The 25,199-nt window shown below is 41.3% G+C and overlaps 3 protein-coding genes across 3 annotated transcripts; all 3 read right to left on the reverse strand.

Annotated features, from left to right (window-relative positions):
- ppp1r14aa (protein phosphatase 1, regulatory (inhibitor) subunit 14Aa) lies at positions 1-9,708 on the reverse strand. Its single transcript, XM_032577076.1, has 4 exons — positions 9,415-9,708; positions 7,508-7,588; positions 7,260-7,292; positions 1-3,340 (listed from the first exon to the last, which is right to left on the reverse strand). The coding sequence occupies exons 1-4, from the start codon at positions 9,604-9,606 to the stop codon at positions 3,164-3,166; spliced, it is 483 nt and encodes a 160-aa protein (XP_032432967.1). The 5' UTR covers positions 9,607-9,708; the 3' UTR covers positions 1-3,163.
- A 932-nt stretch (positions 9,709-10,640) lies between these two features.
- dlb (deltaB) lies at positions 10,641-18,456 on the reverse strand. Its single transcript, XM_032575405.1, has 7 exons — positions 15,692-18,456; positions 15,361-15,600; positions 14,600-14,657; positions 14,255-14,512; positions 12,748-13,109; positions 12,213-12,429; positions 10,641-12,074 (listed from the first exon to the last, which is right to left on the reverse strand). Exons 1-7 carry the CDS (start codon positions 15,740-15,742, stop codon positions 11,353-11,355), a joined length of 1,908 nt encoding a protein of 635 aa, XP_032431296.1. The 5' UTR covers positions 15,743-18,456; the 3' UTR covers positions 10,641-11,352.
- An 11-nt stretch (positions 18,457-18,467) lies between these two features.
- On the reverse strand, positions 18,468-25,181 carry LOC116727793 (uncharacterized). Its single transcript, XM_032575406.1, has 2 exons — positions 24,909-25,181; positions 18,468-20,239 (listed from the first exon to the last, which is right to left on the reverse strand). Exons 1-2 carry the CDS (start codon positions 25,097-25,099, stop codon positions 19,813-19,815), a joined length of 618 nt encoding a protein of 205 aa, XP_032431297.1. The 5' UTR covers positions 25,100-25,181; the 3' UTR covers positions 18,468-19,812.
- Positions 25,182-25,199: the final 18 nt, after the last annotated feature.

Raw genomic sequence — 25,199 nt, forward strand, 5'->3', positions numbered from 1 at the left:
AATAGTTGCATAAATTATTTTATTAAGTTGACTTTTTAACAGTTCTCTGCAGAGATGCATCATTGAAAAGCTACAACGTTTCAGTGATCACAAAGGCTTCATTCCCAGCGTCACATCATGTAGATACAGTTCAGTGAAATGCCTCCTAATGGATTTCTTGTTTTTTTTGTCATATTTAAACATTTCAGATCACCAAAAACAAGTTTTAATATCAAACCAAGATAGCCTGACCGAATCTGCAGAAAGCTTCCCAAATTTTTATGTCAATAAGTAAGGCATCTCTAAGGCTACAGTTAGAGCAATAATCCACAGAACATCCAAAATTACTCCCAGAGCGTATCAACAACTCTTCCAAGAGAACATGAAAGAACCACATTCAAAGTGGTGCAGCACTCAACTGCTGTTAGAGCTACAGTTCATGATCCAACAATAACAACTTAACCAGCCAAAAATGGCCTGAATGGGAGAGTTAAAAACCACTGCTGTACAAACATGGTTAGGATTAATGGTGATTACTTCTAATACCAGATTTCTTTGGATAGATTTTTTTTTGTCCCATAAAAATTTTAACTGCATTTTGTGATCTGGTTATCTTTGTCTGATATTAAGATTTTTTTTGATGTTCGGAAACATCAAAGAAGCCAAAGTGAAAAAATCAACAACAAAGAAATAAAAACCCAGAAGAATCTGTAGGGGAGGAAATACTTTGCCAAAGCTCTGAATATGGAATGTTTTTCACATCATGGTCAGTTAGATAGCTGCAAAATAGTTTAAATCACAACTTTCCATCTAATCGAAACAAATAAAGGATGGGGGCGGGGGGTTATTTACCCCATTACTCTGAAATCTGTTCCTATTAGGAGTTCAAGGTCACTTTTTAACTACTCTTAAGTAAAATAGCTCATTTTTCATATTCAAATCCACCTTGATCAAATTCAAACTTTTAAAGGCTGTTTCAAATCATAATTATGCACGAATCAGATATCTAGAACATGCTTAATGTGATATTTAAACACCAATCAAGCATAACATTGTAATACTGATTATCTCATCATTATGGGTGAATTATGTTAGGCAGCACGGTGAACATTTTGCCTTAGGATTTAGGTGAGTTTGACCTGTAAAGGTTGGATAACTGGGTCAGAAAATCTCCAGAACGACAGTTTTCGTTGGGTATTTCTGGTCCAAGGAAGGAACAGTGCAGAACCAGAGACAGTAGCTGAGAAACACTGAAGCATATGATGAGTAAAAGTTGACCTGCGTGGAAATGTAACTGGTGAGTAAAAGGCGACTTCTGAGAGGAAGAGGCATTAAAGTCTGTAGAATTACAGCAGGACCAAACCAGTCAGGAATGATCCCAGACTTCCTACCATTTTCACTCATTCAACAATATTTTTTCACAAGTGACTTACTGTGTAATGATTCAGTAACAAACAGCACATAGAACAATAAGGCAGGGATGCAACTTAAGTTTATTTTCTATAATAATAATAATTCTTATAAATTATTCTGATGATTAATTGATTAATCGGGTTTTAAAAATTGGAACATTCTGCAGATTTTCCATTTAACCACTTAAGCATTTTTCACACACTATTAGACACACATTACCAGATGCATATGAGCAAACAATTGAGTTCAATTTCTGAATAAGAAAATTAACATTTTCTTGCTTAAAATGCAACAGCGTAGCATTCCTTTAGTGAACGGTTGGTCATTTGTAGCAAAGGATGCATCTAAAAATTGTTCTAATGTGTACATGTGAAAAGCTCAGCCCTTCCTGCTCAGGTTAGCATTAATACAATGTATTTTTATATTAACTAGTGCATAATTGGATTATAAAATGTGCTTAATAGAATTATTTTTATTTTATTTTTTTAGATTTGAACCAAGTGAAGCTAAAGATGCCACTTGAAGTGTTTTGGATACAGACAAAAGTGGGGTTTTTTTGCATCTTAAATGCAAAATGTACATATTTTTTGTACAATTGTGGCTTAATATCTGTTCTGAGTATTTTGTTCTTTCAGCAAATGGCCTTTTTTTGAGTTTGTGTAGTCCAGTTAGCAATTAATAGACGACTAAATTGATGATTATTTCAACAATCGATTTATCACCATTACTCTGATGAATTGTTTCAGCTCTACAATCAGGCCACTGAGGATAAAACACAATCAGATCATTAAAAATAAGACAACTAGATTACATCACTGCCATGTTCTTAAAAACTGGATGTGCACATTTTAAACCTCAAGCTGATTTCTAAATGCATACATGGTAAAGTTCTTCAAATGGATCAATGGATCAAAATGAACTCATTATCAGCAGAATTAAAAATACAGTCTGACTGGAATGAGCTCAAAATGGTCAAGTTCAGACCCGACTTCTTTGTGCCACTGAGTGAAATCATCAGTAGCTGCGTTTCCATTAACCAATTAATTGTGCAAATTGGAATTGCAAAAATAGATTTGCCTAACAGAAATGTGGCAGCTTCGAAAAAATGTGTTTTTTGGTGAAACGTTTCTGCGTTAGGATGAGGAGGATGATGGCGTGTTTTTTTTAATGGCGTTGCGTATTCATGTGTGATTTTTAATTTCATTTCTTATTTAATGGAAACCCCTTGGTTGCGAAATTGTGTGTTTTTTTTTAATTATCAGAATAAAGTTTTGAGCACATCTGTGATGAAAATGGAGCTAGTTTTACCATTTAAAACAAATCTTTTGAAGAAACCCTTTGCAAAAATAAAGGATGAAACAGAAACTATAAGCATCTTTTTGATAACAGATAACACATCTGGCATTAATCCCCTGCAAATCACAGTTAAAATCATGGACTAAGTTGTGAATAAAAGTAGGAACCTGCTGGAGCATCTCTACCGGACTCAGGACACCAGATCGACTGGCTTTGCAGCAGGTAAAACATTAACTGGTAGTAGATTAGATTTTGTTTGCCTCCTAACTCTGGCAGAATGAAGGTTTCTCTTTGCATTCCTTCATGCTTTAACTGAGAGCCATTTGTGAATAGAGTCACTACCTTTAACTCTCAGCAGCAAAGCCTTACATTTGAAATGCGTCAGTATATTTGTTGCTCTATCGATCCCTGAATTTTTTAGTCCAACACAGCCAACCTTGTGTGTCAGTTTGTGTACGCGCTGATCCGGTCCTCATCAGAGACTCTGGTTGTGGCCTCGCGTCTGATGGAAGTGGTGCTGCGGGTTGTTGAAGTGGTAGGGCTCGTGGCGGTGGAGGCTGTGGCAGACGACGGGATGCTCGATGCCTTCGCTCTGCAGATCCTCCTGCTTGTGGACCCCCACCAGCTTTGCCACCAGCTCCTTGATGAAGGTCTGAGGAAGAACACAGAACCCAGAGCCGTTCTCACACACAGATCCGCTGAAATTTTGCAATCGGGCACGTCATTCAAGTTTTGCTTTGCAACCCGTTGACGTATACATTGACGTTTAAGGAGTGAAATTCGGTAACTGGTAGACAGTGTCTTCAGTATTTACATTATTTAAACACCATTGATGTATTTTATTGAGATTTTATGTAAACGACAAACATGAAGTAGAAGTTAAGGGTATGTGGTTTTCATAAACAACTGAGAAGTGTGATGTGGATTTGTACTATGAAAATACTTCTAAATGTTGTTGTAACTCATATCATCCAAGTATCAGCTTAGAAAGCTGTGCGGAAAGATGTTGGAGTTGGGGATATGATCCTGGCCGTGTCATCGATGGAAGAGTTGGTTTGAACTTCCTCCTTCTCTTTCTGCTCTGCCGTCGTAGTTCAGGTATTATTTCAGCTTTCTGGATGCTAATCAGCTGCTCCCAGTTGTAAAAACAAAACCTTGCTGCCATGGTTACACATCATGACAGGTGTTCGGAAGCAAAAGAGTGAAAGAAAAAAAAAATCACAACATCCAAAACCAGAGGGAAGAAGTGTCCAAAAAAGCAATGCTTCAACCTAAAAAATATATGTGTATGACCAAAACTTTACCAAAAGAAAACATCAGAGCAAACAGAGCCAGTCCAATGTGCTACAATTCTAGAATATTTTATGTTATTCATCACCTTCTGCTCCACTAACCTTAAAAAAATCCAGTGCCCTTCTATGTTTCATAACTTGTATAAAATGTTCATCGGTGTGTAATATAATCTGCCGCAGACTTTTGTAGAAGAAAAAAAAATTAATGGACAGGCCTGAGTTTTAAAATATCATCCAAAACTAAACATCTCACATCTGTTCAATCCATCATCTAAAATAGAACAACTGGAACTGGACCAGAACAAACCAAAACAGAATTTCTTTGCCCCACACTGAAACTCCTATGTTGCAGAAACACATCATCTGCATGGTAAAACATGGTGTTGGCAGCATCATTCTGCGGGGAAGTTTTATATAAGACTTGAGACATTTGCAGCAGAAAAGTGACCCTAACCATACCACCAGAGCTGTCATAGAATTATATTAATAATATTCATATTTCTCCCTAACATTCTTGTCTTCACAACTACCATATGAAAATGTACGTTCCTTTAATAAAATGAGATTTGGTTTTCTCTTTTTCATTTTGGAGCAACTAGTTTAAAATTACAATCCATCTGGTATTACTCTTTATAATTGAATATATTTCCTATAAAGCCATACATTTCTTCTTTAATCTGAACAATACTGAAGGAACCCCACATGTTTGGCATCGTGATACATGTGGGTTCCTTGTAAATACACATGTTTGTGTATTTACAAGTATCTTGTAAATACAAGATATCTTTGTGTATCTTTCCTGTAATTTGGCAAATCCTGAATCAAATTGTGTCCATTTGAAACTTGCAGGATATGCATCACACATGACATGAGGAATGCTGCAGACTCAGATAACACTCAAAATGTTTTGTTTCTTTTAAAAAATTATGTTTTTAAAAGAAACAACAGTGCTCATAGAGAGAATGTTGAAATCAGCATATCAGATGTCCATGAAATGCTTTCATGGACATCTGATATCCATACACAGCAGGACGCTGTTAACATTCAACATTATGTCATTCTGGAGCTATGAATGTGTTTTGTGTCCCCGTGTTTATACTGTTTAACAGTCATAAATCACACTGACAGAAAAAGCAGGAAGATGGCTTGGTAATGATGTCTGCTGCTTATCTTACTCTCTAGAACCTTAGGGTGACCCGATGTCAGACTTTCTGTCTTCTGAACCAATCAGATTTGATCAAGAGAAAGCGGGCTTCTAATACCATAACTCTGGGTCAATCCTCAAACAATTGTAACATTTAATTTAAACAGAAAGTCCTGGTATTCAGGCCGGTCCTAACCAGATGTCCAAACCCCGCCTGCCGGCTGTGTTTGCTCCTGCCTCTCCTCTGAGACTGTCCCCAAAAGTCTACAAACTCATCACCATTCCCCCAAGGGAGGGTCCGGCTCAGCTGCTCATTTCAGCTGCTTGGTTTGTGACCTTCTTGTTTCAGTCATTACCCACCACTCATGATAGTGGAGGTGGGAACATCAAATTGCACTCCCACTCAATTCTCCAGCAGCGTTCTCAAACCTGGTACACTCGGTTCGATTAGGGACCAAAATTGCAACATTTGTTACATTTTCTGTTGGTGTGGTTCGCTTTCACGCTGCATTGTGTCAAACAAATCAAAGCCTTTGAAAAACGTGTTCCCCCCCTCTCGCCTGTGGTGGCGCTCCACCAAGAACCACTAAAGGAAACAACTGTTGTTCTATCTGCTGATCTATAGATAGCCTCTTAACCCTTCTCATATCGATGGGCAACAGCATTTTTTTCTCCACTTCCTGTCATGATTTGAGTGGTGCAGCAGAGGCAGCAGACCCAGGGTAAGATGAATAAGATGGTTTAATAATGAAAACAAGTCCAGAAATCCAAAAAACATACAAAGTCCAGGCAGCACAAAGGAGCGGATGCAGAAGCTCGCAGGTACTGGACAAACACGACAAGGAACAAAGAACACAGGTGGGGTTAAATACACAGAGGGTAATCAAGGAGACAAGAAACACCTGGGAACAATCAATGGGAGACAGGACAACACGGAGACTCAGAGAGACAGAAACTCAAAATAAACACAGATACGGAACAGATCCTGACACTTCCATTGCTGTTGCCTTGTAAAACTCCAAAGATGGAGTCACTCGATTGTGACTCCATCTAATATTCTCAGGGATTATAAAACTCATGTGAGGATTAAGCTTTGCTAAATCTATTTATGTATGCAGGTTGAAAAAAAACAAATCGTTTCCGTTTACTGACGTAAATCAACGCTGATTCTTTCAAGAACACAGGAAGGTCCAGAGACTGAATACGACGGGCATCAGAATTTAATGAACAAAAAGGCAACGTGGGACGTTGTCAGCATAGCTGCTTTTTTTCTGCATTTGTCTGTTAAATAAGACAATCAGTCAAACTCTTCCTTTGATCTTCAGTCTGTTAGGGTAAAATGGAAGATTACAGCCTGCTGAGAAACAACATGCGTTGTGTTGTGGCAACGGACACAGGAGACAAGCAGCCAAGTTATTAATAAAATCCGACACTCGGCTGCCTTGTACATTACTCAAACTTTGAGTTTCTTGTGGATCCTCCTTCAGTCTTTAAGTGCAGATTTATACATTTACATAAAATGTAGAAAAAGAAAATATAACAAGCTGTTTTATGACCGTATAAATACATGGTCCTGTATCCTGCATGTTCATTTTATTTGATGGTACATAAACACCACAAATATTTAGAATTCTTTCCCCGTTTACTGTAAGCACAGTAAAAGTAAATTCAACTGAATGCACAGATGAATATCACTCTACTTCCAAACTGATTTTGAGACCAAACAGGGATTTCTTCTCGGAAGAATAATATAATTAAAAAATTTTCTGAACAAAACAAAATAAATAAATTTTATCATCACATGGGAAAGAAACATTTATAGTCATTTTATTTGTTTTTAGGCATGCCTCAATAATAAACCTGCCCTCAGTACAAACAGCAGAAGCCACGGAGTATCTGGAGGCATTTTCCAGTGACTGACGTTTATACCAGGCCTGTACAAGAACAATGTTTGACTCAGGAAAGGTCAGCTGTTTCTGCGTTAAAATTGAGGCAAGAGAATACAGAAAGAAATTATTGAGGAGCAAGATCAGAAATTAAATGCTCCAATTCAAGTTAGTGAGTTCAAAACTATGCACCGTGCCAAACGTGCTGAAAAGTGTATAAAATTAGTAACAATTCTTATTGAATCTCACCTCAGTGTTGTTGCTGCAGCTTTGGAGGAGTTCCTGTTAAAAAACAAAACAAAACAAATAACATCACAGATTTACAATAAAAATTACACATTTATCCTCAGATTTGTGGCACTATGATGCTACAGTAATGTGTTGTTAAATCTACTAATGTGACTATTGGAGGAACTGTTAAATAATGCAAACTGTTTCTGAATAAACAAAGCCACCAAACACAGCAAATCACTAAAATATGTGACACGTCACGTTACCTTTAACTTCACGATTCGCTCCTCATCAGTACGAAGGTCAATCAAGTCGTCAATGTTCACCTCCTCCGGCATGTCGGCCTCCTGACGTCGTCAAATGTTTGCAAACAGGACAAGGAGGAAAAGATGTACGTCAAAGTGAAAGAAACATAGACGGAAAGAATGCAAACATAAATTCTATTCGTTGCTCTTCCTGCCAAAAAGCTTTTATGCTATTAAATATAACATTTATGCTATTAAATATAACATTTCCAACTTTTGAATCATTCAAACTGCAAATGAAACTTTTTAATCACTTCTATGTTTCTGGACCTTTCTCAGTTAAGACCTATTTTGCCTAAATGTTGCTAATGTAGCAAAATAAGAACGTGCTGTCGTCATGTTTGTGCATGAAGGAAACAAAGGCCTTCACACACGGTGGAAGACAAATGTGATGTCCAGGTTAACAAAGTGAGGTTGTGATTATTGTAATATGTTCTGACATCATTCAGGCATTTAATTCATTAAACAAAACCTGGTAGTTAAATTACTTTCTTAAAGAAAATTAATTCATGTTTCACTATTTTCTATTCTTTGACAATATTTTCATGTTCATGTGAATGAGGACTTTCATCTGGGTTTCCCCTCCCATCTATTGCACTGTACAAATTTATTTTAACTTTTGTCCCCTTCTTGGTTCGGGGGCGTTCAGTCTCTGCCTCAATCAGGTGAGTTTAAGTATCTAAGTGACGTGTTCACGAGTGAAGACGGTAAGACGGAGCTGAAGATAGATTTGATGAAAAACTAAAAACATTTTGAGGCAACAAGTTTGCATATATTTTAAATAAAGACAACTGATTCGATTTTACAGTGTATCCTTTGCGATGACGCCGATGAAGAGCAAAATCCGAAACACTTTGGCCAATCAATGCATTTGTTGTATAGATCTTTCTGTCAGAGCAGCAGGAACTTTGACCTTTGAACACATCTCTCTTGCTTGAGTCGACTGTCATTTTCTGAGAATCGGCTAAAGTCCTTGTACTGCAAACATCTGTAGACCCAGGAGGCGGAATAGTGAAGTTTGCATAATACTGTAACAAAGGCCTGTTCTGCTGAAACAAGCAGCCATTGTACAAGCAGAGAAGCCATCCATCCACACCACTGGACTGAGCTTCTCCGTTTGATTGGGATCTTGGCACAAGCAGGACTGCAGTTCTACGGTACACCCAGTCTGTTCTTTGTGGACAAGACTATTTTTTATTTCTGCAATCAGCGACAATCTCAAACCTCTTTTTGCAAACAGAAACTACTTTTGCACTTTTAGCACACCAGGAAATCAATGCTCAGGCTGCAACGATTAAGGAATGCAGGTGCAAAACCTGTTTTGTTCTTTGCTTTATCACTGTAATCTAAATTCTGTTGCTTGAAAATCTAGTAAATCTGCTTTTGCAACACAAACCCATCGAGTTGCATCCAAAAACACCCTTTTCTCTGCATCTAGTGATGTGCTCCATCCCCTTGTCAGCATCTAGTACACACAGTTTACCTCCTGGGACACTCCTCTCCTCAGATCCCCTTCCCGTCCTCAGTAAACCCTCAGTTTGTTGTCCCATGATGTCCATGTAAGGACAGAAAGCCCCATGTCAGATACAGATCTATGAGAGGGACCCAGCCCTTATACACAGAGTCTGGCCATGTAAGGAGATGCAGCCCCCCTTCTCCCCTCTGCCCTTTCAACACCTCAGAGACCACTAGAGCCTTGGGGACTCCCCAAGGCGCCTTAAACCCTTTTATAGCAACTTAATTCCTTAAAACTTATTTTAAGGGACTGCATATTGGATTTATTGCATTTCTGTACCAGTTCTAATCAAATAGCGAGGTGATAAAGAGGCAGCAGCATGCAGTGGAGCCAAAGCAGCCGCGGGACCCACCTGGCCCCTGTACAGCTGGTCCATGCTCTCGTCAATCCACTTCTCCAAGTCCAGCCGCCTCTGCAGCTCCTTCCTGTTGTACTTCACTGTGACCCGGGCGTGCCTCTTCGGGATGTGTCCGCTGAGCTCCAGATCTGATGAAACCGGCTCGTCGTTTTCTTCGGGCGGTGTCCCGCTGCCGTCAGTTGCCATCGCTGCTGTGAGCTTGCTCTCACTCGCTCCTCGCCTTTCTGCTTGGCTGGAGAGCGGAGCGCTGGGAGGCGCTGGGAGGCGACAGCAGCGGCTCTGCGGGCTGTCCGGATGTTTATGTGGGGGTGGGATAATTGTTTAGGTATTTGATTTTGTCTCGGTTTGGGGCTACTAACTCTGCCAGTTAGTAGCAGAGTTAGGGCTACTAACTCTACTAACTCTGCTAGTAGTTAGTAGCCCCACTTCCTACCAACGAACTGCCATTCCGTCCCTCCCTATCCATTTCCTAGCAGCAGGTAGATAACAAATGGTTTACATGTAGAATTCATGAGAAAGGAAACTATTATTATGCCTTTTCTTTTTGTTTTAACAAAAACTACGAAGATAAATACTGATAAAAATGTCAAAAATATAAATAAGAACTAAAAGCCTGAATGTGACTGTGACAGACTTTGAGCAAATATATTTCAGAAAAGTCGATGAGGTAAGAAACGCCCCGCTGAGAGTAATAATTTAAGCATTCTGGCAACAAAACATGCGTCCTGTGGTAGATTTTGAACTGCAAACAGGAAATGACAAGCACCTGTTCTTTTTTTTTCAGATAAAAAAAATTAATAGTATTGTATTTTCAAAAGAGTTTCAGGTTCTAATGGCCTTTATTAAATCGTACATAGACATAGGGAGAGGGAGGAGAAGGCGATGATGCAGCGAATGGTCACCTGGGCAACCGCAGCGCCGACTTCCGTCTCTGTAAATGGTGCTCGCGCTCCACCAGCTGAGCAAATGGCCCCCAAATAAGTACAACAAATACTTTTTTCCTCAAAATTGGTCACAAATTTAGTTTGAAAAATAAACTTTTTCAATGAAAAGACTATGGAGAAATGACTGATGGATGAATTATTAATTAGAATGGACACTAACGCCCTAAAATGCACTTTTCTAAATACACTGTCTGTACAAAATGTTACTTTTGTCCCCTACCAAGCAGACTATGCTTACTATAATCCCATGGTGCAATCCAAGGAGCTACAAATTGAACTGTTTTATATCAAATCTTTTATTCCACATCACACACAACATGAACTTAAATAACATGAGTGAAAATATGCAACAGAACACAAACTTTGGCATGAACTTAAAATGGCACATGAGCGTAACGTGACCAATATTTGTATTCGGTAAGTCTTTTGAAGAAATGGCTCCAGTTAGTCTCACACATTTATCTTTGGGATATTTCACATATCCAGATGCAACAAACGTCAGTCTACACTCAGCATCATATAAATATATTTCTACATCTGTGACAATCAAAGTGAAGCCACAAACACAAGTTTTCAAATAAATAAATAATATAAAAAATAAGAGGGAAAAAATGATGGTGCTCACAATAAGGAAAAAATGATCAAAGGAAGATTGAAAAGCAAAAGAAAAGTCTGTTTTAAAAAAGGAAAACAAAGTGAATGTGTTGAAAATATATTGCTTCATCCTGCATTTGGTTTGTGTTGTAGGTCCTATCAGTGGCGGGTTACATTATTTGTCTCTTTGGGTCTTGAACACTAAAGAGCACAATCCTTTACAAGTCTCCAAAAGTCTTGTAAGTCAACATTAGTTCATGTGTCAGAACGTAACTTTTTATATTGACATTTCTATCTGTTTATGTGTCTGCTCCTCTCTTCAAAAAGAGAGAAAAGCAACAAGTGCTAAAATGTTCTTTGCCCCTGTTTCAACGTGTGTGTTTTTGTCCTGGTTTCATCTCAGCCCGGGTGCAGAGCCCAGCATGGCGTCGTCCCTCCACATGAAGTCCTGACGCTCGGCTCTGGCCAGGCTGCTCTCCACCGGGTTGTGTCTGTACCCGGGTCTGCCATCGGGACACAGCGTGAGGCTGAGGCGAGCTGTGCTGTTGCTGATCTTGAAGAGGCTGTTAGGACTGAGGAAAGCATCTCTCTCGCTGCCTCCCAGGTTGTTGACCGCCTCCAAGTCATTGTAGACCGCAATGTCGCTCAGCTGCTTCCTTCCCTCCATCCTCCTTCTTCTCCGCCTCAGGAAAAGGATGCCTGCGACCAGAACGAGCACCAGGACCACCAGGAGGCAGGAGATGGTGACGGTGGTGGTGGAGGAGGGCTGGGAGGCTTGGCGCAAAGCGGGCTTGAAACTGGGTTGAAGTGTGAACTCGCAACTTGGACCCATGAAGCCCTTCGGACACTGGCATACAGGCCCAGTGAAGTGGGTGAAGCAAGTGCCTCCGTTTTGGCACGGACGAGCCCCGCAGGCATCAGAGCGGATGCTGCAGTTCTTGCCAGTGTACCCTAAGGTACAGGAGCAAGTGTAGTCATTCACACCATCCTGGCAGGTTCCAGCATTTTGGCAGGGATTTGAGGTGCAGTCGTCGATGTTGACCTGGCAGTTGGCACCGGTGAAACCTGGCTGACAGCGGCACAAGATACTCTGGCCGAGGTCCAGACAGTCACCACCTGAAGAAGAGTGAAACACTCAGCTCAGCATGCAGGAGTAAGGATGAACAAGATGATCATGCTTAATAAAAAGAAGCGTGCTCGTTCACACTTCAGCCACAAGATGTCGCCAGAGAAGACTCTAACGGCGGAACTCACCGTTCAGACAAGGCCTGTTGCTGCAGCGGTCCAACTTCTTCTCACAGTTGGAGCCGGTGTAGCTGGGAGGGCAGCGGCATGTGTAACCTCCTGTCATCGTCTCCACGCAGGTTCCGCCATTAAAGCAGGGACCGTCTGCGCAGGTCATGGCAATGATCTCACAGTTCTTTCCGTAGAACCCCTGTGGACAGGTGCAGGAGTAGTCGTTCTCCAGGTCCTGGAGACAGATTATAGATATTAATATTCTGCACTTGCTTTCAGTTCAGTCCGGTAGAAGATTAGCAGAGATTCCCTGGACAATAAGCCTTTGTGACTCCACAGCCTAAGGTGGCGCCTCTGGAGAAGAATAACTGTTGTAGTTTTGAAGAGGCAGAGTGCCCATTTTCTTTTATGAATTAACTAAAAGTAATCTATACCTCAAGCAACAATGTTGGGGACCACTATGTGATATCTTTATCCCCTTGATCCGCAAGCCAAATGAGACACCGCATCCCTGCAAAGCACACAGGTAGGGCCAATGGTTGTGGACACTTACATTGCAGCTGCCTCCGTTTTTGCAGGGGTTGCTGTCACACTCGTTGGTTTCCAGCTCACAATTGGTGCCTCCAAAGCCGGGCCGACACGTACAGGTGTAGCTGCCCTGACCCGTGTTGGTGCAGGTGGCCCCATTGCCACATGGCTTGTGGTTGGTGCAGTAGTTGAGGTCCTGGTCGCAGAAGAGCCCCCCCCAGCCCTCCTGACAGTTACACTGCCACGGCTGGCTGCACGTCCCATGGAGACAGCCTGGGTAACGCACGCATTCATTACAGGAGGGGCCCTGCCAGCCCATGCGGCATGTACACCCCCCTGGGGCCTCGCAGTAGCCATGCTTCTCGCTGCAATCCGCCGAGCAGATGGCTGGAGAAAGAAAGGGAGGGGAGGAGGTGTGATTACAATGGGCACGCCTTCTCAAACACACACACACACACACACATATATACAGATCCTCCCCCCGCCCCCACTCTGCCAAGTCTGAACCCACCTTTGTCTCAAACTTCACTGTTGGTTAAGTATTAATCCAAGCAGCTGGCAGGCACACAGCCGAAGAAAGATGCTTTCTTTTATGTCCTTTCCATCACACACACACGCCCGCACCCCCCCCTCCCCCCCCCCCACACACACACACACACACCCAGCCAAACTGTCACTGTCTCACACACAAACACACTGCCTCTCAAATCACCTTGAAAAATGTGTCTAAAGGGGGCCACAACTCTTTCTTTTATTGTAAGAGAACAAATGGCAGATGGGACATAATCACCATCATCATCATCACCACCATCATCATCATCAGACTGTACGAGCACAAAAGACCCATTGGCTCTGAAAACTCTGGAGTTTATCTTTAAGCACTAAAACTAAAAATACACAGTTTTTTCCCCGCAATATTCACACAGACCAAACTGTCTTTTGAGACAGACAGTTTGGTCTGTGTTTGAAAACAGGGCACAGCTTCTAAGTATTTTGCATAACTTTAGAACTTTAACTGCGTTTTGTGTCAGATTCAAAACGGTTAAATCATATGGAAGTTAAAAGACAAGTGAACATCTCGATGCTGGGATCAGAGCCAGCATGAGACATAAGCAAATAAAGCTGCTGCTCAGGATCCCCTGGCCAGTAGGGGCCCCCCAGGACCACTTCACTCAATCACACAGCACCATTAACGGTGGCCAACTACACTCATGTGAATCACATAGTTTTACAGTAGCAACTAGGTGAGCTAAGAGCTTTTAAATGTGCTTCAAAAGTTGCTTACCATCAAATGTAAAAGTTTTACTTCCTCAGGAATTCAAATCAATTCATCTAGAAAGTGAATTATTAATTCACTGTAATTATTATTTTAATTATCAATTTGAATTCTTAATATTTATGATATTATATTAATTGGAAAGGACAATCACTGATTACTGTATAATAATATGAACTAAAATGTGGGCCCCTTATGGCTCCGATTAATTTTTGGCCGCCTCTGCCTGGGAACTTCATCAGTAATCTCCACTCACGCTCAGAGCAGTAGTTTCCTTTCCAGCCCTCCAGGCACATGCGGTTGCCCTCCTCGTCGCAGGTGTAGTGGCCCAGCGTGTCGTCCCTCGGCCTGCAGTAGTCCGCGCAGCCGTCCCCGAAGTAGTACTCGTCGCAGTAGACGTGGTAGGAGTAGCGCAGCTCGCTCTGCTCGCCGAAGTGCACGTCCTGGGACCAGTCCTCGCCGATAGCCAGCCTCCTCCTGGTCGCCAGGCGGCTCACCAGGTTATTTTGGTTGTCTGAGAACAAGAGATGCGATTGGTTTTTTTCTGGTGATAAATAAAGTCATGGAGTAAAAAAAAAAGAGGAGGAAGAAAAAAGTCTACCTGTGTACTCTGTTGGAGATTCTGCGTTCCAGGCTTCGATGATCAATGAAAAAGTCCCCTGAAAAGCAAACAAAGTGTTTAATGATTTTAAAGATGATGGTGTTGGAGCTTGCACGTTATTATTGAACTATGAGCCACAGCAACGGGTGATATCATTTCGCCCCTTTTCTTTAGATTTGATAGCAGAACTTTTATACGAAACCAAGCTGACAATCGATTAATTAAAGTTATCCGGCTATCTGCGCAGACAACTGAAATAAAAATAAGCTGAGGCGTCCATGAAATATGACAATCAACAAAGTGTTGAGTTATTTTGGCTTGGTCAAGTCTAACTGTGGCCAACTACAATCACGTGGTGCAAGTAGGGCGTGGGTTGTAAAACACATTCTTCAGAAATCGGTATAAAGCTAAATTAAATTATATCTCATGTTTGAGTATTTGTGATTGCTTAATGATTCATGAACAATTTCACACATAGGGAGAAAATAACGGATATGAAACAGTTGAGGTTACAATAAAGGACTTTATTGTAACTTAAACAATTTAGGTTACAATAAATCTTTATTCGTTGGAATGAACAAAATTGGAATGAACAATAATTTCATTGGAATGAAAATTAAAATTTTCATTCCAAATGAAAATTGGAATGAATGAAATGGCGAGTGATATTTTATTATTATTATTATTATTATTATTATTATTATTATTATTATTATTATTATTATTATTATTATTATGTTTTTTGTGATTTTTGTACTTACCGGCCATTTAAAGTGGAAGGGGACTCGGATGGGAGCGCTGCTGGAGATCGACGTGTGATCCGCCCGGATTACGTTCGTGTGGCCGGTGCCAAAGGTGCAGGGCGGCTCGGCTGAGATCACATCCTCCGGGTGTTTTAGGCAAATCCTGAAGAAGATGTGACAGTCTCTGTGTCTTCTGCAGATGCGCTGCGCCGTGTGGAAGGAGTGGATCTTCAACTCGAAGACACCGGAGGACCAAACCTGCGACAGGGCGACGGTGGTCATCGTGAGGTATACGGTAAAATACATTGTAAGGAGGTTATTTAAGTTAAGGTAATACGAGTCAACTCACCACGTGCACCAAGGTCAAAGCCAAGAGATATATCAGGTGTGAATGCGCCATTGTATTCGGTGAAGTCCGGTTCCTTGGGTTCTAAATAGATGTTCGCAATAATATCCCAAAAATAACAGTAGACTTCGAAAGCGTTCAGTTTATAAAAAGTCAGATCTCTTAAAGTTTCATCCCCGTGGAGTGGGATATCCTTCCAGTGCTTCCAGTTCCCCTCTGGTGGTCTCCCCTTGGGTCCCGTGAGGAAGCTGGCGCTCTCTTGGTTCGGTTCTGGTGCGTAAAGACGCAAAGGGCTTTTATAGCCGCGCGTCGCGGCAAGGAGGTGGAGCGCGCGCGCAGACCTCAGGGGAGCATCCTGACACACGGGGGGCTGCTCGGGGAATTAGGCAACCCACATTACATCTGGAGTGGAAATCTGAGGAATATTCATAAGAAGCTGGCGCGGAGCAGATACGCTCCCTCTACAGTTTTCTCATCACGTTAATTAGCCACGCAAAATCAAAGTGATGGAGGTGATCTGTCACCGTTCTGACGTTTCAACAGCAAATCAGTCGCGAGTCAGTAGAAAATAATTTTTTTAAAAAGTGACTTTAAAATGGAAAAATGTTCGAATGAAGCACTTAAGCTTAATTTTCTCTTTCAACCAATCGAATGTTGACAATCCTGCTCAGACTTCCAGGACGATCTCAGCTTTCAGTTTCCTGGTTTTATCAAACAACCACAACTTTCACTAAACTGACAGATTAAGAAGTTTTCTGAACTTAAGATATGAAAGCTATGGATTATGAGAGAAGGAAACCATGGATACAGTCGGCTCCAATCAACAGAAAGAGGGGGCCTTCCTTTTTCTTTATTCTCTTCTCTCTTTGCCCCCCTCTGTAATTACTCCGACGCGTGTGCGGTGACAAAGGCTGGGCAGGTCCAGGATCAGACTTTATTAAAGCTTCTAGCAGTTATTCGGGTCTCCTCGGCTTGGTGAAGGGGCGCGACAGGGAGGGTGCGGGCCTTTGTTTGGAGCGCGAGCGAACAGCTGTATGGTAATAAACGGCACATGCTCGCGCTCGAGAGACTCCATCCTCTTGGCTATTGACTTACACGCGCGCACGTACCCGAGCCTATAGACCACCAGCAGCAGCAGGCTGCGCTCTCATTGGCTAAGGAGGAGTTGCGGTGGGCTGCGGGGTCCTGCACCTGTCGCAGGGATGCAGTAGAGTAAACACACCTGAAATGTTCTGCAAACACTGACCTGACGCGCCACCTGCGCCGCCAAGATGGCAGCTGATAAAAATCAGAACGTTAATGTTTCACATGAACAGTTTGAAATGTTAGCTGTGGTAAATATAATATAAAAAAAAAAAGACACAAAGAAATCTGATCCCAATTATAAATAATTTTTTAACATGTTTATTAGAGTGCAATCAGATTTCTGACATAAGTTGTGTTTTCTACCTTCTTTACAGTGTATGTATGTATGTTTTGCTTTGTGTGGCGCCTGGGTGAGCGTGGGTGGGGGGTGGGGACCCATTCCTATTACAATGAGTCAAAGGGGACGCGTGCCTGAAGTGGCCCCACCTCTCCTCCCACCCCCCACTCACAGCCTGGCACGCTTCTCAGCAGAACAATAAAACCTCCATCACGCACACTTGTGAAGAAAGTTACAATAATTGCTGGGGATGTGAGAGAAGTGACACCTCAAACACGCCAAACTTTCAGGCTCCGTATGGAGCAAAATTCTGGGATGGATGCGGGACTAAAGGTCATTCAGGAATGCCAGGAAGTCCTCTGCAGCCGGGTTGGCTGTGTGATATCTAAGCAGTAAGACGCAAAACCGTCCTTTAATGGCGACCCACTGTTAGAATGTGAAGGGTTTCACTGAATTGTCTCACTATCGACATTAAACTGCAATCACTTATTTTGTTGGAGTAATAACGCTGGAATAATACTGTTATCTTTGATGTAGACATGTTCTTTAAAACCCATTCTAATACACCTTAAACATTTTTCTTCCTCCATTTGTTTATTTCTTCAATGTCAGCATCACAAAAACGTCCCATTTCCTCAGTTTCAGCTTCAAGCTTTTCAAAACCTCTTCATGTCTTTGACTGTATGGAGAGCAAAGAGTGCCAAATCACAATAAATAACTTATGAAGTCATTATTTAATTGTGTCATTAATTTATTAAAACTGGAAACAAATGCAGAAATAATTAATTAAATAGAATGAATTTATTTAGTAGAATTAATTTTATGCACCTCGACTAAATGTATAGATTTAATTTTAAAAATTAAATAACATTTCATGATTTAAATGGTTTTATGTTCATGTGCTGAAGTGCATCGTGGATTAATTTAGCCAACTTCACCCATCAGACTCAGAGGGCAGGATTAGGGCAGCTTCTACGGAGACCCTGACGCTGTTGCAAGCCAAGACAACTTCTTTCAAGTTTGCTGCGACTCTCAGGTCTATACCTGCATTGAAAACATTTACTGTAATTTGGCACGCGTCTCTCTCCGTATAAACCATTCCATGACCAACTGTTTAAGAGATGGTGCACTGATTTTGGGTCAATTCAAAGGAAACTCTACATCATGTCAAGATGTCATTAGAGGTCAAAACTAAGAACTAAAAATAAATGTAACTTTGGCATTATAATCTTCAGAAAATATTCTGGCTACAATTGAATTCAATTACATGTGATTTTTTTTCTCTTTATGAAAATATAAAACCACATATAATAACTATCAAGATAAAAATGATACAAGTGGTTTTTGTGTGTGATTTGTTTACAGGTATCTATCAGAGCAGACAGTGGAATGAAGTCGGTATGAATGAGTGAAGGGATTAACTCTCTCTTTTTTTTCTATTACGCAGACTCCTGTCAGACTTCACTTGCTTATTCACAAATGGGAAAGGAAGAATCTTCTTGAAGAGTGATGCAGAAAATCTAATCAATGCATTTATTCTGAACTTTGTTGTTCTCCGTTGTCAGGATGTCTAAAGATTTCAGTACAACATCAGCAGTGAGGGTCCCTGATGGGAATAAACGGGTGAAAAGATCTGTCCAGGTTTAGCTTTTCCTTCATTGTTAAACTCAGATCAGAATTTAATGAACACTTTGCTCTCAGACAGCAGGTTTCCAGCGGTGCCTGGTACAAGAATGGGAGGCAGGTCTTTGAGTTGACAGACTCCTCTCCTGTGAAACCGGACCCGTGGTTTTCTCTGTGAGGCAGACACCCTGTCTACTTCAAAAGCTAAGATAACATAATAAGATAGTATAATTATCCCACCATAAAAAAAATAACAAAATCCATCACAAAAAGCTCTAAATGAATAAGATGAGCAAATACAAACGTCTGACTTCTACTGTAAATATTGATCATATATAACACGCATGTCTTTATTCACAGTAAGTTGCTCAGAGGAGAAAGGTCATCGCTGTAGCTACGCTGCGATACACTCACGCTGCTGAGGACAAACTGACCACTTTCTACTCACTTTCTTCTTCTTCTACTGCTGCTCTCCAATTTGCATTATTTGCTGTCATTTCACCTGTTAACTTTATGTTTTCTCTCCATTGAAGCTACATCTGGTCTGGCCTTCTGTTTGACTGCGACGCCTGCCTGGTATCGACAACTAAACACTGTTTTTCTGCCGCTTTTTGTTTTCTTACTTTTTATTAGCATAGAAAGTACTCCAATATCAACCCTTCTGTTGTTTTTTTTGAGTGTGTATCTGCCCTGTTTTCTCCAGATAATTCTGCTGAAGGTTTCTTCCTGCTAACAGGGAATTTTTCCTCTCCACTGTCGCCACACGCCTGCTCAGTATGAAGGATTGCTGTAAAGTCAACGGCAAGATGCAGGTTATTGTCCGCTATTGCTAGTTGTTTTTCAAGACTCAGTGCAACATACGGGGTTTCCTGAAAACTTTTTGAACTCAATTAAATAATAAACTGTTATTCATGGATTGTTTGATAAGATCAGCTGGAATGTATAGTATGTGTGACTGGATTGAAATGACTTGAGATTTGTTGTGAATTGGTGCCATATGCAGTGTCATTCTGACACTTGTAACACTTGTAGCTCTGAACCAAGGCATGCATGCCTGTGTGGTGCATATTTCCACAAGTCATAATTCTTCATCCCGATATGTATCACACTCACCATGAGCAGCGCATAAAAACACTAACTTTAAACATGTTCTGCTCATGGTGAGCCGGTCTACAGTGTATCTGCTGCGCGGCCGTGGCTTTGTGCGAGGGGAGCAGATGGACACTGCTGCTGTTGTCTGCGTTACTTGCCGGAGTGTGACACGCGTGTGCCACGGGGCATGGGAACCTAAGAGGAGCCGTGTCATCCCCCCACTCTCCGGACCTCCCATCACTTTGAATGGCCGGCATCTGCCTCCTCCACAGCCGCACAGCAGCTTGGAGATCCTTCTCCCCAAGGACCCCGGGGCAGAATGAGAGGGGTATCTCCTGCAGATCTGACCCCCGCGGGCCCCGACAGAAGTCGGGCTGTTGTGACCGCTTCTGCAGGCTGGGCCGGCCGTCTGCCTGTGGGACAAAAGGAGGTGAGGAGTGGGCGTCTGGTGCGGGTGGTGGGTAGAGACTCAAATAATTTATGCAGGCAATTTGGTTGATTGGTTTATCTCATTAAGATTCTGGATGCTTCCACTGACACAGAGGAAATGTTTGGTTTTGGTCAAAGTGGTGTGGGTGAGAAGGCCAGCATCTAAATTATTCTCAAACAATACCAGCGTGGGCACTGGAACTTTTACCTCTTTTCTGCCTTTAGCACATAAATAAATCTGTTCTAAACCCTTTTAGACCAGTAACATGTATTTCTTTTCCTCCAGGCTGTCTTAGTTACACAATCACCTGAATATTTATTTTTATTCTTCCTATAAAAGCTAACAGTAAAAACAGCACAAACAAGACTACAAATTCGCTACAAATGTGCGCAACTTTTTGTCGATATTCAACAAAGAAACAACAAAATTTTGCAATTGCAGCATTTCCATTAAATAAAAAAATGAAATTAAAATCACACGTCAATAAGTTTGTTCACGCGACAAGTCATTAAAAATCACGCCGACGACGTATATGAATATTCATAATTCAGCCAGTGGACCGACAAGCCTCTTATGCTTGGTAGCAGCTACTTATGCAGCGTTCCGGGGAAATCGCAGTAACCGATTTTCCAGAAGAGCTGCAGTTTCCAAGCATCTGTGCTTCCACCTCACAGAGAAGCCCACCATCCTCTCTGCTCCTTCAGACTAGCCAGCATCAATTAGCAAACACCTGGTGGACCTGCGCATCTGCTGAGCTTATTATACAAACTATTATATTATTATAATACAAACTACTTATTAATCAAACTACTTCTCAGCCCAAAACTTTAAAGGGTCAGTAGAAGAACAATGTTGTTCTTCTTCCTGAAGGTCTACAAAGAGCAGGAGGTTCTTAAAGAAACAGAGGCCCAATTTCAAGGTGCTAAATTATGCCTTGAAATTGTGTGTGTGTTAAATCCTATTTGATATATACTGAATTTTTATAACAACTGAAGAACACATAATTACTTGATTGTGCTATAAAATGGCACTATGTGTCCAGAAAATACATACTCCTGCCCCTTTAAGGAGAAATAATCGTCTTTACAACAGTATATAAGAAGCTTTATTACAAGGATAAAATAATCGACCCGGCTTCAAGACCCTGTGCTTTGTGTGAAGTATAGTTACACTCACAAACTGCACATTTTTGAGTCTCCAGATGGTTTTGTTTGTCTCATGACTCACAGAGCAGCACAAGTGAACATCATCCTACTGTGAAGCATTTTCTTTTAGCAACCACAATAAAGCCCTGGACAATAACCACGTTGTTTCTTACTTCCTGTCTCTTTAAGAGAACATATATGCTGGTTTCTTGGCAGTTTTCTGTGAGGTCCAAAATGATTAACATTTTAGCAAATACGTTTCTTTTCCATTGTTTTGATCCTAAAACAATGAGGTAAGTAAATCTGAACTCACTGCCTGGACAGCAGACACGTATTTACTCCGCTGCTGCTGCTGGGGCACTAAAGGAACCGTAACAATAATTTAATCCCGTCCAAGTTGATTGCCTCGCTTTCAGTCCACCTTTCCGGGCTCTATCCTCCTGCAGCCCCAGTGGCAGATGGGATATGAAAGAGGGAGCTGGAGGAACGAGGGAATGGGAACAGGTGGGGGTGAAAACTGAAGAAATGAAAGGCCACAGGGGTCAGGAAGTCAGTAGGAAGGGGGACGAAACGTACATGCGGACTTGTTGAGGAAAAGATCGATGGATCGATTTTTCCCCCTTTCATTGTGTGTCTAAAGCCTTCCACTTTTCACCATATGCGCTTTAGTCCTAAAGGAACGTAATAAAATGTAAGCAAGAAGGGGGAGAAACAGTATCTCCGCTGAGCCATCTAACTTTATCTGGGTTGGACTAAAGAGAGTCTTTAATATTTTTTCTGTCAGCAATAGATTGTGTTTTATGATAACATAAAACAGGCCACAGAACTTCAGCATATAAAGGCATTTCAGTGTGAGCGGTTTGGGTTTTATTTTCAAAGCACAGTTCATTTTAATCTGAACAGAGTATGAGAGGTTGAATGGAGTGAAATACAGTTTTACAGGCAGTCCCAGAGAAGAAGGCCCTTTCAGAAAGGCTTTAGGCTCAGGTTTAAGGGCTGTGGAAAGAATTGAAGGTAAAAGACCTGCTCACAATGTGAATACAGCTGCCGTTTCAGGGCCCCTGTTCACACCCCCCACTGCCCAGACACTATAATGCAGCCTCCTGCCTCTGAGCCTCAGAGGAAACCCCAGCAGATTGTTGAACTTCTGCTAGAGACCCCCACTCCCTCCCCTGCTGCGGCACGCCGACCCAACCCTGACAGCTGTTTAACTAACAGAGGCAGAAGGGGCTGCAGATGGACAATGCAATTCGATTTAACTGTGACTCTTTCTTTCCTGTGTGTGTGAGTTTGTTTGTAATACCTTGTGGGGACCATTTTCCTGACATGTACTACGTTGTGGGGACCGAAGCCTGGTCCTCACAGGGGAAACGTTGTTTTTGGGTCAGGGGTTAGATTTAGGACTGAGGTGTGAATTGAGTTTTGGTTAGGGTTAGGTATGTAATGGATAGGGTTAGGTTTAGGATGTAGAAATGAATGGAAGTCAATGGAAAGTCCCCACAAAGATAGTCATGCAAACATGTGTCTGGGTATGTGTGTGCGTGTGTGTGTGTGTGTGCGGGGGGGGGGGGGGGGGGGGGGGGGGTATGTGTGTTTTCACTTTGTTTTCTGGTTTCTGCTCTGTTTTGATCACTCCAACCAAAGGTGGAGCATTTCCTATCAGTTTTACAAGCAGAAAGATTCAAAGTGTCCAAAAAAAATAAATAAAATAAAATAATCAACTACAAACTGAACTGGAATACAGGGATTTATTTTGCTGAGTTTTACATCTTTGCAGAGAGTGTGAACCCAGGATTTGTTTTTCATGTTTTCTGTTATCTATTCATACATTATTATGCGTCTCATCCTCTGAGAGAAGAATATGAGTGCAGCTCAAGATAAGCTTCTTCGTTGAGCTGCTCAGTAAACAAAGACACACTCAGCTTGCTTCTGCTGCATGTCATCGCTCAACGTTTCAGCAAAAAGCTCGGAGATGTTGTCGCTTATGGCGTTACCATGGAAACCAGCATTCTGGTTTACATGGTAAAGCCATGGTTGACCAAATGATTGACCAAAAAGTCCATCATTTGAATTTCTCTCTTAAAACGCAACCCACTTCCTCCATTATTATTATTATTATTATTATTATTATTATTATTATTATTATAGTTACAGTTCTGATTACAGACGCTCTCAGTGAGTGCCAGCTGCCAGCTCTTACTCTCTAACATGAGAGTAAGAGCTGATTTACTTGTTTGTTTGTTTATTTAATTCATTTACAGTTTAAAATGATCATGTTGACATGAACAAAAGTTTTGAATGAAATGGAGCAGCTGGAAGAAAAAATAAATCTTGCATGGTCTTTTCTAAAAAGTCAGTTCACCATACCATAAGCAACCAATCAGCAATCAACCATCCATATAGGCAATGTATATATATAATTTTATTTATTTAAATTTTTTTCATGTTTTACTTCACGGAATTCACAACAAATCTCATGGTATTCATATGAACCCCTCTGATATTTTAAGACCGGATGTGTTTTAATTGGATACGTCTCTACTTTGGTCTTGGTGCCTCTTGGAATATCTATTAACTCTACCCTTTAGGACCAATCGTTCTGGGTTTACACTAAATGAAACAGCAACAAAAGCCTTTATGGAGAAGCTTGCTCAAGGCAAATGTGAACAAAGTTGCTCCTGACCAATCAGGAGCCTCCTATGAATGCTGAAATTTTAACTTAAACAATTGATAGATATATTTGATTATTCACAATGATAACACAATCAAACCTGATTTGAAGGTTAAATATAAGATTTAAAAGAATTGGCAAGCTTACTTAGCGTCATTGTTTGATTATTGTGTTACCATAGTTACAATATGATGCCCGGCGCTACTCACACGGTCAGAATAGGTTTCCCTAAAAAAGTTATTTTATTATTCAAAAAATTGTGTTGCAGGCTTAAAATTAGAGCAGTAAAAGTAGAACAGAACTCATATTGTCTGCAGTGTGAATACATAATAGTCTTCTACTTTAAATCATTACATATCACATCTTTGTATGTAGTCTTGCGGTCTTTAACATCAGTGTTGAGCTGACTCGTCAGTCGTGCTTAATCATGTAACACATTCCAGAAGCTCAACATGACCGAGTCTGACAGCACAAGTTAAAACAGGATCGTTATTCCTCCGTGAATCTTTCCAACTTCAGCATCTCTGGTGAAAGAGAAGCTAAATCTGCTACAAGTAACAGATTTATGGCCTGACTTATCAAACTACATGAGGACTTTTAGTGTAAATAAAGTTGTGTGTGTTAAACAGAAGCTGTGCTTCGGGTTTCATGTCAGCAAAGCTGAGCTGCAGCTCCCCCTACTGGCATATATGTGACATTATAAATCTGTCTGAAGGTCTGTTATTTACACGTCTCCAAATCTATTGAGTACTTCTTCTTGCTCATCCTTACTCTGTATTTCATGTTGCATTTTGACAGAAAGGGTTGTGAAAGTTCTGTGTTGTGGACGGTTTTACCTGAGTGCAGCAACAGAAAGAGATCCAACAGGATTAGTTGGCGATAAATCCAAACTTGAGCTGCAGCTTCCCCGCTCCTCGTCATGAAGCAGCATGTCTCGGAAGCCCAGCTGTGTGGTTTGGGTTCTAGGGATGAAACTCTCCGCAGGCAAAATGTCTGCAAAGAGAGAGTTTACAGCAAACTCTCTCATCGTGTTGAGAGCTTTCTTGTTAGCTTTGACCAGAAAATAACGCCAGTTCTGTGAATGTTTTGGATGTCCCTGTGTGTCAACACACCTGAAACGAACAAGA

This window comes from Xiphophorus hellerii, chromosome 11 (assembly GCF_003331165.1).
Source record: "Xiphophorus hellerii strain 12219 chromosome 11, Xiphophorus_hellerii-4.1, whole genome shotgun sequence".
Lineage (NCBI taxonomy): Eukaryota > Metazoa > Chordata > Actinopteri > Cyprinodontiformes > Poeciliidae > Xiphophorus > Xiphophorus hellerii.